Genomic DNA, 18,693 nt, shown 5'->3' on the forward strand with positions numbered 1-18,693 from the left:
GCTGGTGAAGTTTAAAACACAGCAGTGACAACTCAGTCCCTCTGCGTACCAAATCCACATTGCACAAAGTTTTGAAAGCAACTTTTTGTATTGTAAAAGGATTAGCTTGTATCTATATTATGCACAAGTATATTGTACAGATTTACTAAAAGCATTTAAAATTTGCCAAGTCAAGCACACAGAAAATAGGACATAACAGGAAAAAATAAAAAGGTGTAAACCTAATGTTTCTTATTATCGTAGGAACATACATTACTGTATGCTGTATAATGGTGTTACAGCCTTATGGTTTGCTTTGTTTTCCTGTGCTTTGCTTTGCACAGAGCCTGTGCCTGTGGCTTGTGTATAGAAGATGGGCAATGATCACTTAATGCATGGCCAGATTCCTCCTGGGCTTCTCTGTCATGCTTATGAGTATAGGGAGTCTGAATGTTTTGCAGACACACAACTTTTTCAAAATATTGCGCTGTCATTCTTCACAATGTTTTACTCGCATTTTACATATAAAGAATAGAGACTAGAGACTTAAATTTATGAAACAATTTGGGCACCAGAGATCTTATTTCTCAGAGTACTTAGTGTTTGATAGGTTCAGAAAAAATGTCAATGATCTCAGTTGCAGCTGAGAGTGTTCAGCACTTCCCTTTATTAACAATGTATTACTATATATATAAATATATATATTCCTCAATTTCCGGAAGAGTAGGAATTAATTTCGTAAATTGTGTAGTTTATTAATTTAGTGAATTGTGTAGTGTGTTTTTAATGCATTGCTTTTGTTTTGCTTTCTGTTTCTCTTTAAGAGGGCAGCCAGAAATGATGACAAGTTCTGTCGTGTGACATGATGTTGTCACTGACAGGGATCGTTAACAGGATTGGTGCCTTTAAATCCATAATATAGACACCTCCCACTTTGGGAAAGTAAGAAAGTAATCGATTTGACTCTTCAATGTGAATCAGTTCTAAGGAGATGGCAGATACAGTGGCTTGTCATCTGGGATGACAATTATCTGGTCATTTTATGATTTCCTATATTTTGGTAACAGGGTGCTTCCCAAGTAAACTAGATCTCTTGACTGAAGTTGCTAGTAAACTGCTTGGAGTGTGAGGTGCAAGTGGTCTTCAGGTTGTCTACGCCAACATCTGTATAGGGTAGATAGGCATGACTATTACCTTCCCTGACCAAGATGCACAGTACACCTTCTTGTCTCCTTGTGCAGCAGCAGCACCAAGAAGTGTGCTTGCATGTGCAATGATCTTGCATCAACTGCCAGGAGACATCTGGCAGTTACTGTCTGCTGCTGCAAGTCAAAAAATGTTGTCAGGATGAGAAAGAGTCATTTACTAGGCTAGCACTGGAGAGAAAAATACTCTATGTGCCAGGTTGTCCCAAGGATATTGAATCGACACCACGGATTAGCAGGCTATGATTTAAACATTTATATTTGTTGTTCTCTCTGATGCAAGGTATATAAGGAGTCAAAGTGTCCCAAAACTAAATAAGAACATTAAAAAATCTTGAATTAGGTGAGCAACAGCTCTTTAGGAAATGAGAAAATTCTGCTCATTCCTACTTGTTCGTTGATCTTTCAGGTTCCCTAAGCAAATTTGTGTCTCCAAAGATTCTCAGGCATTAAGAGGTACCTATGATATGGTAGGCATTCATGATTTACATAAAGGACAGAGCTGTTCAGTGCTTTCTATCATCCTTATATTGTTCATCGCAGAATTGCCTCAGTTAACCTGTATTTCAGTGTCAATTTAACGTGTCTAATAAGATACGACACTGTTATGGAGGGTGACTGCAAGAGGGAAGCTCAGGTGGAGGTGAAGACTTGGCAGCAGCCTTCACCTTGTCCAACTCCTATGAGGGTTTGGTTTGTTTAAATTATCATCCAAAGGTGGAAATGAGAAATCAGGGTCATGAGAGAAGCAAGCATGTGAACATGGCAGGGAATGCTTGTGAATGCTAAGCACAACGGATTACAGTTCATCTCATCAGAGCTTTTTTCTGCTGCTTTGTATGTGACAAGAAGAATGTTGCACAGAGGGGAAAAAAAAAAAAAAAGGAAGCCTGTAAGCACCATTAACGCATTTCCTCTCCAGGTGACTTACAGTCATCTATTATTTGTGAAGCCACAAATGAGAAGATTTAAAGCAATCAAACAAACGAAAAAACCTTCAATTTGTAAGTGTCAAAATAGCTATAAATAAAGGGTTAGCAATAGGAAATCTGGAAAACTTAGAAATTCTGAACACCTGTAAATGATAGGAAATGTTCCTAGAGTATGAGAGGATTTTACATAACCTATTAATTTATTTCAGATGATTGAGGAAGTACAAATCACAGTAGTGATTTTCAGTACAGTTAGAATGATCTTCCCAGGAACCTAACACTCAGTAATGAGAATTAATAATGTTCTTTATTGTAACATTTAGTTATTCTGATAGCAGTCAGCATCTGGTATAATAGAAATCAGTATAGCTGAGGGAGTTGGCAGGTGTGATTGCTGGGCTGCTTTCCATCATCTGTCAGTGGTCATGCTCAACTAGAAAGGTCCCGGATGACTGGAGACTTGCTAATGTGACACCCATCTGTAAGAAGGGTCATAAAGAGGACCCAGGGAACTACAGGCCTGTCATCCTGACCTCGGTACCAAGAAAGGTGATGGAACAGGTGATCTTGAATGCAATCATGCAATGTATGAGGGACCACTGGGAGGATCAGGCCCAGCCAGCATGTATTCATGAAAGGCAAGTCCTGTCTGACCATTACCTCATCTCCTTCTATGACCAGACAACCCACCTGGTGGATGAGGGAAAGGCTGTTGATGTAGTCTACCTAGACTTCAGCAAAGCCTTTGACATGGTGTCCCACAGTAGTCTCCTGGAGAAGCTGGCAGCCCATGGCTTGGACAGGTACACTCTTTCCTAGGTTAAAAACTGGCTCAACAGCTGGGACCAGAGAGTCGTGGTGAACAGAGTGAAATCCAGCTGGCAACCAGTCACCACTGGTGTTCCCCAGGAGTCGATGTTGGGGCCCATCCTCTTTAATATCTTTATTGATGACTTGGATGAGGGAATTGAGTGCACCCTCAGTAAGTTTGCAGATGACACCAAGCTGGGGGGAAGTGTCGATCTGCCAGAGGGTAGGAAGGCCCTGCAGAGGGACTTGGACAGGATGGGTCAATAGGCAGAGGCCAAGGGGATGAGGTTCAACATGGCTAAGTGCTGGGTCCTGCACTTTGGTCGCAGCAACCCCATGCAGTGCTACAGGCTTGCAGCAGAGTGGCTGGAAAGCTGTGCAGAGGAGAAGGTTCTGGGGGTATTGGTCGATGCTCACCTGAACATGAGCCAGCAGTGTGCCCAGGTGGCCAAGAAGGCCAACGGCATCCTGGCTTGTGTCAGGAGTAGTGTAGCCAGCAGGACCAGGGAGGCGATTGTCCCCCTGTACTCTGCTTTGGTGTGAGGCTGCACCTCGAGTACTGTGTTCACTTTTGGGACCCTCACTAGAAGAAGGACATCAAGGCCCTGTCCAGAGAAGAGCTACGAAACTGGTGAAGGGTCTGCAACACAAGTCCTGTGATGAGTGGCTGAGAGAAATGGGGATGTTTAGTCTGGAGAAGAGGAGGCTCAGGGGTGACCTTATTGCTCTCTCCAACTACCTGAAAGGAAGGTGTGCGGAGCTGCAGGTCAGCCTCTTCTCATAGGTAACCAGTGTTAGGACTAGAGGGAATGGCCTCAAGTTACAGCTGGGGATGTTTAGGTTGGAAATGAGGAGACATTTCTTCTCAGAATGAGTAGTCAGGCGTTGGAACAGGTTGCCCAGGGAGGTGATGGAGTCGCTGTCCCTGGGGGCCTTTAAGGAAAGGCTGGACGTGGTGCTTAGAGACATGGTTTAGTGGGAGGTATTGGTGGTAGGGTGATGGTTGGACCAGATGATCTTGGAGGTCTTTTCCAACCTTACCGATTCTATGATTCTATAAACAAATGGTGTGCTATGACTAGGATGTAAAAAAACAAGTATAAAATGATCAAGAAGGAGATAAACTTACAGTGACAGCAAAGAGACATGATAAAAATTAAAAAACAAAATGAAGAAAAGGGTAAGACTGCACTTGGCAAACCACTAAAGAATTCAGAGTCAAGTCCTGATCCTGCTTCCATGAGGTCACATGTGTTCCTGTAATGGTGATATGTTAGGAAAACAGCACAAGGATTTGTATTAAATTGTAAATCAATTATCTCTATTATTACAATTGTTGTTATTAATAATAATTCTATTTATGAAATAATTAAAATTACTATGTTATTATTAATGATAATAATCCATATGTCAATTTCCAATTCTTTGAAAGAAACATTTCTTTTTTTTTTTTCTTCTCTGTGGGTTTGTGTGGAGGGAATTGTAGTAATTTCTTAACATCGCAAGTTTGTTTTTCTCAACAGTTCTGGACGGCAGCTAAGTGAAGTCTTCATTCAGCTCCCGTCTAGGAAAGAACTACCAGAGTATTATGAATTGATTAGGAAACCAGTGGACTTCAAAAAAATTAAGGTAGGATCATTCTGGATTATAGAGGTTCCTACATTTCTTTTTGTTAGACAGGGCAAATATGCATTCAGTGTTAAAATTACAGCATGAATATTGTATGTACCTCTGTTTGTGGCTTGTACTTCAAGCAGTGTTAAATCCCTTGTAATGGATTTTGTTTCATTTATATTGCAGTATATCATTGTAATTTCAAAATGTAGCAGTGACATAAATATCACTTTCAGAGATGACATCTGTCTTTTCTTTAAAGAACCAATCGCAAATCTATAAGGAAATCTTTAGTAAAAAATATTTTTTTGCAAAAATGTAGTGGTTGTAGGGGAATATAGACATCCCTAAACTAGGGTCTTGGAATAGCTAGACTAGATCTAAACAGTTTGGCAGATGGGGTTTAAGCAACTTGTTGCACATTAGGTGATGTTGAAACTATTTGAGTTTCATTCATGTCGTGGTTTATTTGTTTCTGTGCTGGGAAGAAGAAACTGGAAAGTCTTTTATCAGAAGAGCTCAATTTCTGTGGCTTTTGTCCCTTACACTCCACAAAGAAATTGCATGATTTTTGCTTTTATTACCATGGTGTGATTTTGTGAGTAATATCTTTATGGTACATTTTAGCATTCCTTTGTTTGTTTTAAACAGGTAGTTGTCATGATGCTTGCTGAGGTAGCGTTTTAAAAGAGAAAGTTTTTGATGTATTGAAATCAAATATTAATTTAATGTCCTGTCTGCTGTTTTTTCTCTGTACCATTGCCCCTCCATACTTCCCATTTTCTTCAACAAATACAACAGGAAAGAATTCGCAATCATAAGTATCGGAGTCTTGGAGACCTGGAGAAGGATGTCATGTTGCTGTGTCACAATGCTCAGACGTTCAATCTGGAGGGATCACAGGTCTGACTGAACTTCTGTGTGTTAAGGATAAGAGTTTCGGTTCTTAAATAATTATTATGTTTATTATATTTATGTCTACAAACCCTGTGTTTGAATTCTTATTTTAAATAGAGAAAAATGTCCACATTCTTACAGTTATCCAGAGTCCTCTGGTCACAGCTGCAGTGAATTTGGTTTGGAGTCTGATTCTGAGATCAGTTTGTTCTGATCTGTATGTAGTTCAGAGCTGCTGCAGAACCATTTGAATCTATAATAAATGACTGTTCGTGTTCATCAGCTTGGGCTTACCAGAGTGGATGACAGAAGGAGAAGATGTAACAGTATGGTTTAGTACCAGATATACGTGAAATGCTTAGTAGTGAGCACTTCAGCTCTAGTAGTGGCAGATAGAAATTCAAGGTCTGTCCAGCAGTAAAGCTTTCTGTATAAAGTTTTATATTCTCTGAACCCTCTGGCAAGGATTTTTTTTTTTTGAAAGATCAGTGTCCATTCTGACAGTCAGTAATAATGAATCCCAGCTGAGTCTTAGAGGTTTAGAGGGCAAAATCTGTCAACTTAAATGTTTTACACAAATGAATGTGTGTAGTGCTGTGAATTTGGAACAGAAGATGCTGACACTAAAGGATGCTGACTACAAAATCTGGATGACAGATGAGAAATTTGTCTCACACAGTGGGAGGTGTTAGAATTGACAGGAACAATCCTGAATGGGTAGAAATGTTCAGTAGATCTTGTTGCTGTTTGGAAATAAGCCAACCTGTATCACAGTTTTACAGAATTATTTTCCATTGTAACGTAGCAACATTAACTACCAGAGTTAGTATTACTTTTTATAGTACGAAACCCAAATAACTGGTATAAAAGTTTTTTGCTTTGTTCTGTTTCCTTATTTTTGGTTGTTTTTTATTGTTGTTGTTTGTTTGTTTTTAAAGCTTGTCTGCTATGTTCTCTATGTTAATTTTTATTTCCAATGAATTGTGGGGTATTTCTGCAGCAGTTCTCCAATTTTAAGGTTACTTTATATTCTTTGTGATAGTTTGGTTCTACCTTTGCTCTGGCATACCAGTATACCAGTTTACTTAAGTAAACTAGATTATTTGTGTGTGCACTAAAAACAAACAAAAAAAAACCAGACATGCAAGGGGTTAAAAATAATATTTATCTATTGAAACAGAAAAAAAAAATTGTCTTAAAAATTTGCATAGTTTGAAGTTCCATTGTCACTGCTTTTCTCATTTTGAAGGAAGTTCCACTGTCACGGCTGTTCCGTTGATGATACCTGTTGGAATCGGATTTTCGTCAGAATAAGAAATCTTTTATTTGCATAGCTTTTCCTGATGCAGCCCCCAAGTCTTTTCTGGGTCAGACTAGCTACTGAATATCTACAGATAATCCCAAATTAAGAAGGTTAAAAAAACTAAAAATACTTCATTTCTCTAGGAAATTTTGTTAAAAAGTCTGGGTCATAGCAAGTTGTTAAATATGTAGTGTCTGGAGTTAAAAATAGAATCCCGTACTCTTCCTTGACTATTCTTGTCTTAGAAAGGTGTTTGGTCTGAGAAAGGACAGCAAAGTTAGTTGAAAGAGCAATTCTTAAGAACAATTGTATATGCTAGGCCTATGGGACAGAAAAAGAAATCACACTTGAGAGGAACTCAGGGAGCTTCTAAGGATAGCACACTTTATAAACAGTAGGTATAAGACAACATCAATAATGATTTGACTTCCAGGAAAAAAAAAAAAACTGGGGTCTAACAGCATACTCATGTCACACAACTGAAGGAAAAAAAGTTATTTTAAAACATTCATAATCATTATGTATTATGGGTGTCAACAAACAACTTTTACCATGTTCAAGAGCAGTCAAACATCTCATAACAGAGAGCATGGGAGTACTTAAAGAATGTGGAACAATCTACACTGAGAGGGAATTTTTCTAAAGTGGACTTGGTAATCAACTGAAAAAAAAATTACGTATTTCACATAAAGTAATCTGAACTGAGTTTTTTTAATTCATTTTACTGAACCTGTAAAATATTAGTGTTTTTATCAGTTTTAATGTACAGATTGTAATGGCCACCAAAACTCCCTCCATTATCTTTCTTGCAATTATTGGATGTCCCTTTATACAAGAAAGTGTTTAATTAAGCAGAAGGAATAGTGTGGCAGCTAAGGTAGTTCAGCGCAGGACGATGAGAAAACGAAATACAGTCTATGACTCTGTACCTTTCTGTTAACTATTCTTAATTGTTCAGCGCTGAATTGTCCAGTGCTTGGCATCTGACATCTTACAAAGCAAAATATATAAGCTTCTTTGTTAAGATGATTATGAAGCCTCAGTTAATTAGGAAGACTATGGTATGCATTCCTATAGAAGGCCATAGCCTTCTGTTATGCTAATCTGAGAAATGCATTGCAAACCAAATGTAGTCCTCTCATTTGTAGATGTGAGGCTAAATTGAAAATGTAGAAAAAATCGTAGAGGTTAAATGGAAAATCTGATTTGTGAAAGATACTTAACAAGGTTACATTGTGTTCAAGAACAGGCGATAAGTTTAGAACGCACTGATATTTCAGTCTTTTTAGATCTCAGGAGAAGGAAGGGATGATCTGCTTGGGTTAAACTACTTTCCTTGTAGCCACTTTGGATTTCAGAAAAAAAAAATATAAAAAACTAAGGATAATTAACACAAGAGCTAGTCATTTGACATTATCAAGTATATTGTTAGACTTTAATTCATTTTTTTAATTGAGATGCTTACTGCTGAAGACTGTCACATTGGCAGGTTTTCAAGACTGTTATAATCTAATGAAAATACAGAATAGCTCCTGTGGTAATAAAAACAATAAAGAAAAATGCTCTAACTGAACATTTAAAATGTAATATATTTTAAGAATTCTATTTTTGTGAGTCACTGACAAATTTCTTCATTCAGAAAGCCAAAAGTTAATGTTGGCTTTTATTTTAAAATGCATGCAATGAGCAGTGTTACTTGTAATTTGAAAAGGACATATATTCTGTGGATTTGCACCAGAAATTATGGTCTATACTGTGAATTTTTGATGTTGCTTGACTTTACAGCTCTGACATAGATTTGCATTCGTATCGTAGATATATGAGGATTCCATTGTTCTTCAGTCTGTGTTCAAAAGTGCACGACAGAAGATTGCCAAAGAAGAGGAAAGTGAGGATGAAAGCAATGATGATGAAGATGATGATGATGAAGATGAGTCGGAGTCAGAATGTGAGTCCCCTGCTAGGTAGAGAAGATAAAGTATATGTAAGGGTAATTAGTTGTTCTAGTTTCTGCTGTAAGAATCCATTTTCTATGAAAGAAAGTAACTTCTTAAAAAGTTTTCTGCTTTGGGTGTTTACGTTCAGCTTAATTCTTGTTGCTTTGTGTTATTGCTGTACTTGATAGAGTATAGTAAACTACTTTTAAGCCAGAAACAAATCACAGAAGTGCTTTGTGGGAGCAGGTCTCACTGGCCTTAAGTGTTGATAAACCCTCTGATCCTATTCATGTTATTTTTAATTACAACTACCTGCAAATGCTAGATACAATCTTTATTCATAGGTGGTCAACCTTTCAGGCATGATGTGACACACAAAAATCATCACCTAGTTAAGAACCAGAAGATGTAGCAAATATTCTTCAGTGAGAGAGGAGTGAAGTGAAACTCCAGATTCTTTCAGAAGTAGGAGGTGACACCAATTCTTCAGAGGGCCCATCTGTAAGAAAAGACTGGGCTGGGCATAAAGTTAGGCTGGAATTCAGGGCTTGGTGCAGGAAAAACTGGAGCATGTCTTCGAAGAAGAGACCTCTTATCCCCTCTTGAAATATTCTGACAATATATTATCCCTCTAGGTGAAAATATTTGTCTTTTGCTTCTAGTTTGAATTTTAATCTGCTGCATATGTCCTGTTCCACTGATTAACTAGTGTATTGAAATTGTCGTAGCATACTGATGGCCAAAATGGAGCCAGGATTGCCCATACAAAGGGCCTAATCTCAGTACTGTCTTCCAGGTCTCCTTGTCAGTTCAGATTTCCTCAGTGGAAACATAACCACCAAACATGAAGTCCCTGCAGAATCAGACATGATGTAGTAGAAAAGGAGGCATCCTTTATTCCCCCTTTATGCCACTCAGTACTCCTACCCATGCTCTCCAGGTACCCAATCTGTCTTATTACAGAAAGTATAGTACTTTGCCCTGAACTGCTCTTCCAAGTACAGCAAGCAGTTCTGCAAAACATGACATTTCAGCAGTTCATTTGGAAATCAGACACTTAACATGACCTTCAGAAAGGTGTATACTCCAAATGTGTTATCTTCGCATGGCATTTCTGTGGTCTAAAATAACACAATTGATTGCTTGTACAAATCATATACATGTCTATGTGCAAATAAGAAAGTATTTTCAGGTGTGCATCTCCTCACAAAACCAGATAATACCTGTGGACACCATGCATTCTGAAAATGAAAAAGAAGATGCACATGGTCAACTTCAAGTTGTTTATGGCTTAATACAAATCATTGTTATAACTATCAAGAAGCAGAGAAATAAAAGCAAAACCTCTGATTGTTCCACAGTGCAGATAAAGAACAGAGAAAGTACCTTTTCAGGTTGCTACCAGGGGAGAACTTCCATGAATAGAGACAGCACTTAGAAGTTGATAAGTGATCTTCAGTAGTTATTTTATTGAATTAGCGAAGAGTGGCTACGTTGTTTTTAAAAAAAATGCATTCATATATGTTGTTTTACTTTCTGCAGCAAAATCAGTGAAAGTCAAAATCAAGCTGAATAAGAAGGATGAAAAGAGTCGGGAGAAAGGGAAAGGCAAGAAGAGGCAAAGCCGAGCAAAAGCGAAACCTGTTGTGAGTGATGATGATAGTGATGAGGATCAAGATGAAAATGTAAGTTTCGTTCACTGAGACTGTGGAAGTGGTTGCAGTGATTACGTCTCTACCCTGTCTTGCTTGCTGTCAGAATTCTCACCTATTCATGCTTAAGCACGTATTTAATGTGTATTCATTATCCTGAGAGAATTTGGCAAGGGTGTTAACTGTATCTGGGTGTGCTTAGGAGATCTGGGCCCTGTGCTGAAAGACAAGAAGTCTAAGAAGTTTGGAGCTTATTTCTTGGAGTTGTTCCTACTTTCTTTGTAACTTTAAGCCTCATGGTTTGTTTGCTTTCATCCCCAAATGAGAAACTCTTAGTTTGAATTTTTTTTTTTTTGGTGGGTTCTTCTTAATGGAACAAATGAAAGCAGACCTCTTCTCAGTTGTTTTTAAATGTCCGTGTAGACAGAAAATTTGGTGTTTCCTTACACAGTGTCTTTTCTTCTCTAAAGAAGCCTGCAGCAACTGAATTAAATGTCATGAAAGAGAAATATTAGATAACAGTATATTTCTTAAGGCTATCTTGATTTGTGAGTTTAATTGTCATCTTTCTCCCCTTTTCTTTCTTTTTTCTTCTTTAACAAATTCCACAGAATAGCTGGCAAAGAATTTCTGACTTGTCTTGTGTCTCTTACCTCTAGGACCAGTCGGAAGCAAGCGGAAGTGATGATGAGTGATCCATAGGGTTTATTTTCTTGGCAGAACTGACCCCCTTCCCTTCTCTTCTCCCTTCTCCTATTTTATGCCCAGTGAATTCATTTTGTCAAATAGACATTGGGTTGTTTCTGTATTCTCATTCTCTATAAATTAGCTTTAGGGTAGTGCCAGACAAACATATGATATCATGGTGTAAAAAAGGAAAAAATGTAACATATTGTGACCAAATGGGCCTCAAAGACTTAACAATAAAGCAACAAAAAAAGCTTTTGATGGAAAATGTGGGTTGGTAGTATATTTCTATGGGCTGGGTTTAGCTTGGTAATGGTTTAATTGTGCCTGGTTTTATCATTTGATAGGAAGTTTTTCAGTGGCATCAGAGAGACAAAAAAAAAAGTCTTTTGTAGCATTGATAACCAGGAGAAGCCATTAAAAGTCACTGGTTATTTTATTTTTCATCAGGCAGTTTTCAAGGTTTTTATTTGTTCTGTACTATTTTTTTTTTTTTTTTTACACTGTGGTACATATATGCAACTTTGTTTAATAGCTTATAATTGTACAGTAGTTAGCCTTCATCCATCTTGTCCCATTTATGTTTTTCCACTTTATGCTTGACGATCTTAAGAAAAATGCTTTTTGAATTGTATCAAATTTGTCTACTGTAAACTTTGCTTAACTTTTTTCTCCTTGATTAAAAAAGTTGGGTTGAAAAATGCTATTGAATATTGCAATCTATATAGTGTAATGGATGGCTTCTTTCATCAGACTGATCTTCTATGTTACCAATGTGGATTATCACCTTTTCCCTAAAGTGTACTTAATCTTTGCTTTCTTTGCACAATGTCTTTGGTTGCAAGTCATAAGCCTGAGGCAAATAAAATTCCAGTAATTTTGAAGAATGCGGTGTTGGTGCTTTCATAATAAAAAGATAATTTAGCTTAATAGATACAGTCCTGTGTTATGAGTTCCACAAAAATCTTTTTTATAGTAGTGATGGGAGGACAAGAATGTTTCCTGTAGAGAGGTCCACTGTGGTCTGTCCAGAGTATGTAAAATAAGAACTCATTCTTATCACCACAGAAGTATCTTCAGAGATGAAGAGAAGGCATTTGAGACATGTTAAAATAAAAATAAAGTTGAAGTAATAAAATAATAACTTGAAGTAAAAGTGTAATTCCTTACCTAATTACAACTAAGGTGATTAAACAATAAAATAAATGGTTTGTTTTCTTTTTCTTCCAGGAAATGTATGTCCCCAGGCTTCAGTGGGCGTGAATACAATCACTTTTGCAGGCAGGCATGTAGGCTGTCAAGCACATCTATAAATCAGTTTATTTAAGTGTTACCTTGAGGTATGAAGGCTGTGATGCACTAAGATGTGGTAGTGTAAATGCTTGAAGTTCATAGTTAATGTTTCTACTCTGTGTGGAAATCGAAACTTCTTGATTTGATGTAAATTTGGTAGAATATGTGCAAGCCTGTGGCTTCATTTGTAAACAGAACGTCTTTGTTTCTCAATATGTGTCTACACCATATTTCTTATTGCTGCTTTGCTATTATATTAATTGCTTCAATTTTTTTCAACTAGTTGGTTGAAAAGTGTTTTTTATGTTTGCCTGGTGCCCATTTGTGTGTTATAGCCCCACACTGAGATAATGTCAGCTTCAGTTAGTTTTAGCAATTTCAAATATTTCATTTGTGATCCTTAGAGGCATAATAGCCTTGGATGGTAACAGTATATCCAGGTGGAAGTAAAGATTATTTTCTTGCTCATAAGTTTGCCTTAAGCAATGAGCATAGAAATGGAAGTCATTTGCCTACTGTAATACTCGTTTGTCTCAGTATAGAGGTAGCTACTGCGATTTACTTTATGGATACTCTGAAACAAGATTTGAAGTAATGAAGCAATTACTTGGGCATACCTGCGAACCTAAAGGATTCTGTGCACTGTCTAAACAGAAGACAACTGGTAGGCTCCCACAGTTTGGTGGTGTTGAAAAATGAATCTTTCCCAAGAATAGCTTCTTGCCAAAAACATTCCCAGTGTGTTTACTATCCAAATGGGAGACACTATATTTCACAGAGAAACACATTGATCTCAGAGGAACACACTGTTCTTATCGATGTGTATGAATATCTGGAGAAGCTTTGAAGGAAAGGACCTGGGCTTCCTGAGGGATACGAAGTTGAATCTGAGTCAGCAATATGCCCTTGTGGCAAAGAGGTTTAACAGTATCCTGGGCTACAGGTCAAGGGAGGTTATCCTTCTGTTACTCAGCTCTTGTGAGTCCACACCTGCAGCACTGTGTCCAGTTCTGGGCTCCTCAGTACAAGAGAGGGATGGACATACTGGAGCACATCCAGGAACGGTGCACTATGATGGTGAAGGGAGTGGAGCAACTGATGTACAAAGGGAGTCTGAGAAAGCTTTATTCTCAGACTCTTCAATTTGGAGAACAAAAAGCCTGGGGGGAACCTTATCAATGTGAGTCAATATATTAAAGTAGCATGCAAAGAGGATGGAGGCAGGCTCTTTTCAGTGGTGTCCAGTGACAGGACAAGAAGCAATGGGTGCAAACCAAAACACAGGAGGTCTGAACATCAGGAATTACTTTTTTTTTACGTGTGTGTTATGGAGCACTGTCACAGGTTGCCCAGAGAGGCTGCAGTCTCACTCCTTGGAGACTTTCCAAAAGCCACCTAAATATGGTCGTGTGCAAGTGGCTCTGCGTGACCCTGGTTGAGCAGGTGGGTTAGACAAGATGACATCCAAAAGTCACTACCACTCTCAACCTTTCTATGATTATTCTGGGGTAGTTTGGTTTCCAGAGGCTAGTTTGGTTTCCAGAGGCCAATCTGTCTTCAGGGATTGCTTCTCAAGGCCATATGTATTTACGCTATTTTTTGACTTTTAAAATGAACCAACTCTACCAACCTATTATATGTGACAAGAAACAGCTGGCAATAGGCTTCAGTCACTGATAATTTAGACTGGTTTTTAATTGGCAACTTACATATAACAGGTACAGTATCACATTGCTTATCCCCAAAGTGCCTGGTGACTTTACAGTGACCCAGTTTTATTTATTTTTCGAGAACTCAGTATTTACAGATAGACGTGCAGGTGGAGCATAAAACTGAAGTAAGAACCATTGCAGTTGGTCTTGTTATTTGGCTTATGATACGAAGGGTTGAGGGTGGTGAGGCCTTCCAGGGAGATCCTGACAAATGAGAGAGCTGGGCAATCACCAACAATATGACGTTTAACAAGAACAACTGCTGGATTCTGCAATTAGGAAGGGGCAACCCTGGCTATACATACAGACTGGGGGATGAGGGGCTGGAGATCAGAAATAGATCTGGGGGTTCTGGTAGATAGCGAATTGAACAGAAGTCAGCTGTGTGCCCTGGCAGCCAGCAAGGATGACCCCACCCTAGGGTGCATCAGGCCCAGCACTGCCAGCTGGTGGGGGGAAGGGATTGTCTTGCTCTGCTCTGTGCTGCGCGGCCTCACCGTGAGCACTGTGTGCAGTTTTGGGTGCCACAGTGACATAAAGCTGTTAGAGAGTGTTCAAATGAGGGCTACAAAGATGGTGAAGAGTCCAGAGGACAAAATGGATGAGAAGTGGCTGAGGTCCCTTGGTTTGTTCAGAGCAGAGCAGGCTGAGGGGAGGCCTCATGGCGGCCTGCAGCTCCCTCACGAGGGGAGCGGAGGGGCAGGCGCTGAGCTCTGCTCCCTGGGGACAGCGACAGGACCCGAGGGAACGGCATGGAGCTGGGACAGGGGAGGGTCAGGCTGGGTGTTAGGGAAAGGTTCTGCACCCAGAGGGTGGTCGGGCACTGGGACAGGCTCCCCAGGGCAGTGGTCACGGCACCAAGCCTGACAGAGCTCAAAAAGCGTTTGGACAATGCTCTCAGACACATGGTCTGATTTTTTGGGTGGTTCTTTGGGGATCCAGGAGTTGGACTCGAAGATCCTCGAGGCATCCCTTCCAGCTCAGGACATTCTATGATTCTGTGAATTCCATTGCTACCCAGACTAATGTTTTAGTTGTTATCTTGCTATTTCTCTGTGCAAATTTACTGTACTTTTCAAGATGAGCTTTTTGTTAGTAATCTCAGTACATTAGTATACAAAAAAATGCATGCTCTGGTTAAATCGTTGTCATACAAAAAGTTCCAAATTCTTTACAAACAAAGGATTTTTTTTTTAAGTAGGTACAAATATGTTAAAGCTGGATGCACACTTCTACATAATTCCTTTTCTAATACAAAATGAAGACATGCAAAACACTTGGAACACCTTTTTAATGATACATACATAAAAGCACAATATTAAAATCCATATTAAGGGAAAATAACTTATTTCCTACCTCAATTTCAGTAATTTACTTAAAGGAAGCTGCCTAGTAAAATTGGATACAGTGTAGCTTGTGCACTGGAGGACATGAATGAAATAAATAGGGGGAGGTTTGCTTGTTGGATTTGCTTCTCCTGGGGGGTAGGCAGCAATGTAAGTGGGCCAGGTGAATAACACTTAACAGCTTTATTTCAAATGCTATCAATATTCTTTCTTCTCCCCTCACACCTTCTGAAAGAAACAAAGAAAATGCAAAACCATATACTTTAATTAATATAAATAGCTTCTTGCTTAAATGTGTTTGGTACTCATTGCAAAGTGTTGCACTGGCTTTTTTGTAAAACCCGCATATATTTTTATTTTCCTTGTTATGTATACTGCTTTCAGGAAAAAACAATATAACAACATCAACAACAACAATAACAACAAAACATTAAGCTGTTCCCTCTCCCCCTTTACTCTGGCCCTGGAGGTGTACTTTTTCACTCACTTAGCTCCTGAATAAAGATGATAATTCATTGATTGTTGAGGCAGTGAGTCAAGGCAGGGTGTGTCCTGGCAAATAGAGCCACAGTTTGTGTGCACTAAAAATCAAAGGCAAAGCTGAGGTAGCAGTAAGCCTCAAAGAAGTGTGCAATTAGTGAATTGTTGGTACGTCCTTAATACTGTTGACTAGCCAAGAAGTACATTAAGAGCTTTATTAATAATTCACAATCTGCTGTCACTTTCTCATTAAAAAAGCTTGGAGAGTGAAGTTTATTGAACATCTAATCAGCAAAGCAGTTCACAACAGGTTAAAAACAAAATGGAAAGTTTTTAGAAAGGGATTTTTGGAATGCTCTCTTTGGTTCCCTTCTGCTCATCCTCCAAAAATCTCTGAAATCTCTAAAATTCATAAATAATAATAAAACAGATCAATATTCTTTTTCTATATAGGGACTTAAACTGTAAGCTGAAACATGAACACAAATTGAGTTTTGTAGGTTCATGAAAAAGGCTAGCGTAAGTAGTCTACATGTGTGTTTTGACCATAATGTAAAAGGGAAAGTAGGTTTGGAACAGGCAAAGAGGTAAATGATAAACAATTTTGACTTTTTTTTGCAGTAGAATTATATTTTATTTTAAAAGGGGTCCCTCACCTCTAATCTTCTTGTGCTGAACAAGAGCAAGAAGGCAGATGAGATAGAAAATAAGCATGTAAAGCAATTTACCAGTCAACATGTACCTAGTTCTTCCTTATTGAAATTGCACATTCCTTTCAGAGGGTACAGTTCATTGTACTGTAGGACTGTGCAGTCCTACATTTTAAATGTTTAAACGTCAAGGGCCGTGTTTGTGCTTGGGGTAATTTTTAAAATGAAAGCCAAAAATGCCATGAAGGATTATTCAGATGCAGCCTGCCCATTCTCTGCAAAGAAAGTCAGAAAGGTTGTATCCAAAAATTATTTAAATATGACACAAACGTTAATCAAAAGTTGCAGCAACACTCTTTTATTTCTCCTTAGCAACCAAATGAGCCAAAAGCTTGTTCCAGGTGTATCTGCTTTTTCATGCAGATGTCACATCTGCTCTCCAGACACTTATGGGTCTTGCCTTCATCTTCTGTGTTTGCTCATGTTGAGAATGTGGCATTATTTACCTTACTCTTCACTCTGCTGTCAAATGTAGAAATGGATGTGCTGAAGAACACACTGAACTCTCTGCCTTGGTCTGACACTGTTGTGAGGTTAAATATTTTTATTCCCTTGCCTCTGTTAAAATGACATTGTTTCAATCCATATGGTATTGCTAATTACCCCCTGTTTTCATGACCACAGCAGACATAATAAGGACAAAATTATTCTCCTATTAGAGGACAACAGCTTGTGTTTTCTTCCCACATGTGCCAAGTTGCCATTGAAATCTGAATCACAATAAATACTGCAACATGGACTTGTGCTTTCTAAGTGACCAGAAGATGTGTATTGGAAATGATACCTGAGAGAGGGAATATTTTTACAACGATTTCCAGACTGGGCAGCTGTTTTCTTGGTTTGTGCTTGGTATTCAGAGTTACGTTACCATGCACAGTCCACTGTTTTGGTGACATAAACTCATATTGCTTCATTATATTTACCACTTTTGATCGGGTAAACAGTCTTGCTGTGTTACATTATTACTACCTGTGAATACAACAGTTGCACGGGCTATTCTTTCACCAGGGGATAGAGATAAAAATAGATGGAGACTGAGAAGACTGCAATACTGAGACATGAATGCACTGTAAATGAAAGAGAAGTATCTGCACGGGAAACCTCCTTTTCTTTCTCTGAAAGACCCATAGTTTTTGGTGGCGTTGACTTTGTATCCACTTGTGTTACTTGTATTGTAAGATGTTTTTTATCCCATTTTACTGTAGCAGTATCTATTATATACATTCTCCCTTTGGGGCTTAGGCTTCCTAGCTCTTCTGTCCATCAGCTTCCATTGAAATCAATTTTATATGCAGTTGGATGCCTTACAGACTAGAAGCAGTTGCTGCTTCATTGTGCAGTGTTACTTCCCATCTCCTTTGTCCTTTCAACATGAAGTGGGAGAGAAAAGAATTGGGAGGAAAAGGGCATTTTCTGACCATTCATTTAGAGCTCCTCATTTTCTGAGGTTAGGACACCATGTTGCTATTAGTGCTGCTGTCTGCTGGTGCAACCCTAGGGACACTTTAGTGTTCCTTCAGTTGTTGGGGTTTCTTTGAGCAGTTCTTAAGGTCAAGGAACAAAGCAGAGAAGCTGAGCATGGCTGATATTCTGCAGCTGCGCAAAGTACTGTAAGCGCTGCTGTCAGTGCACTTAAGCACTTAGAATCAGTAGTTAATATATTTAAAATTTCACACTTCATTAAAACTACATAAAGGGCAATCTTACCAAAATTAGAAGCATTATACTTCTGCTTTGGAAACTCCTATTATGCCAACTTTCCTTGCTGCATGCATCATTGGAAGTAGCTGTGCAATTTCTTCATGCTGTCTGTCTGTCCTACTGTTTCTCTGTGAAAACCTGTGCCTCAGGAACAGTGATAGTAAGGTGCTGAAGTAGACAAGATGAGCTAATGAAAGGAATCAAAGATGGAGAGTCAAGATTTAAATCCTAGTCATCCTGAGCGTTTATAGGAAACTCATTTATCCTGCATCCTGAATCATTTTTTTCACTGCTTCTGGGGTACCTGGAAAATACAGTGACAGTGTGTAACAGGACCCACACCAGAATCTAGGTATGTTAGAGTGATGGTTTCCCTGAGATGAACAGAATAAAAACAATAGAGATATTACAGAAAAAAAAATAATATATATATAT

General features: G+C 38.6%; 1 protein-coding gene across 7 annotated transcripts in view; it reads left to right on the plus strand.

Moving 5' to 3' along the window:
- SMARCA2 (SWI/SNF related, matrix associated, actin dependent regulator of chromatin, subfamily a, member 2) overlaps positions 1–11,900 on the plus strand; it is a 124,413-nt gene extending 112,513 nt beyond the window's left edge. For all 7 annotated transcript variants that reach the window (XM_040539934.1, XM_040539932.1, XM_040539938.1 and 4 more), the window contains 5 exons: positions 4,450–4,555; positions 5,342–5,443; positions 8,556–8,688; positions 10,220–10,362; positions 10,989–11,900. In XM_040539934.1, the coding sequence (XP_040395868.1) occupies positions 4,450–4,555; positions 5,342–5,443; positions 8,556–8,688; positions 10,220–10,362; positions 10,989–11,024 (520 nt within the window). In that variant the 3' untranslated portion in view covers positions 11,025–11,900. The remainder of the gene's footprint in view (positions 1–4,449; positions 4,556–5,341; positions 5,444–8,555; positions 8,689–10,219; positions 10,363–10,988) is intronic.
- Positions 11,901–18,693: the final 6,793 nt, after the last annotated feature.

Source organism: Cygnus olor, chromosome Z, assembly GCF_009769625.2.
Source record: "Cygnus olor isolate bCygOlo1 chromosome Z, bCygOlo1.pri.v2, whole genome shotgun sequence".
Taxonomy (NCBI): Eukaryota; Metazoa; Chordata; class Aves; order Anseriformes; family Anatidae; genus Cygnus; species Cygnus olor.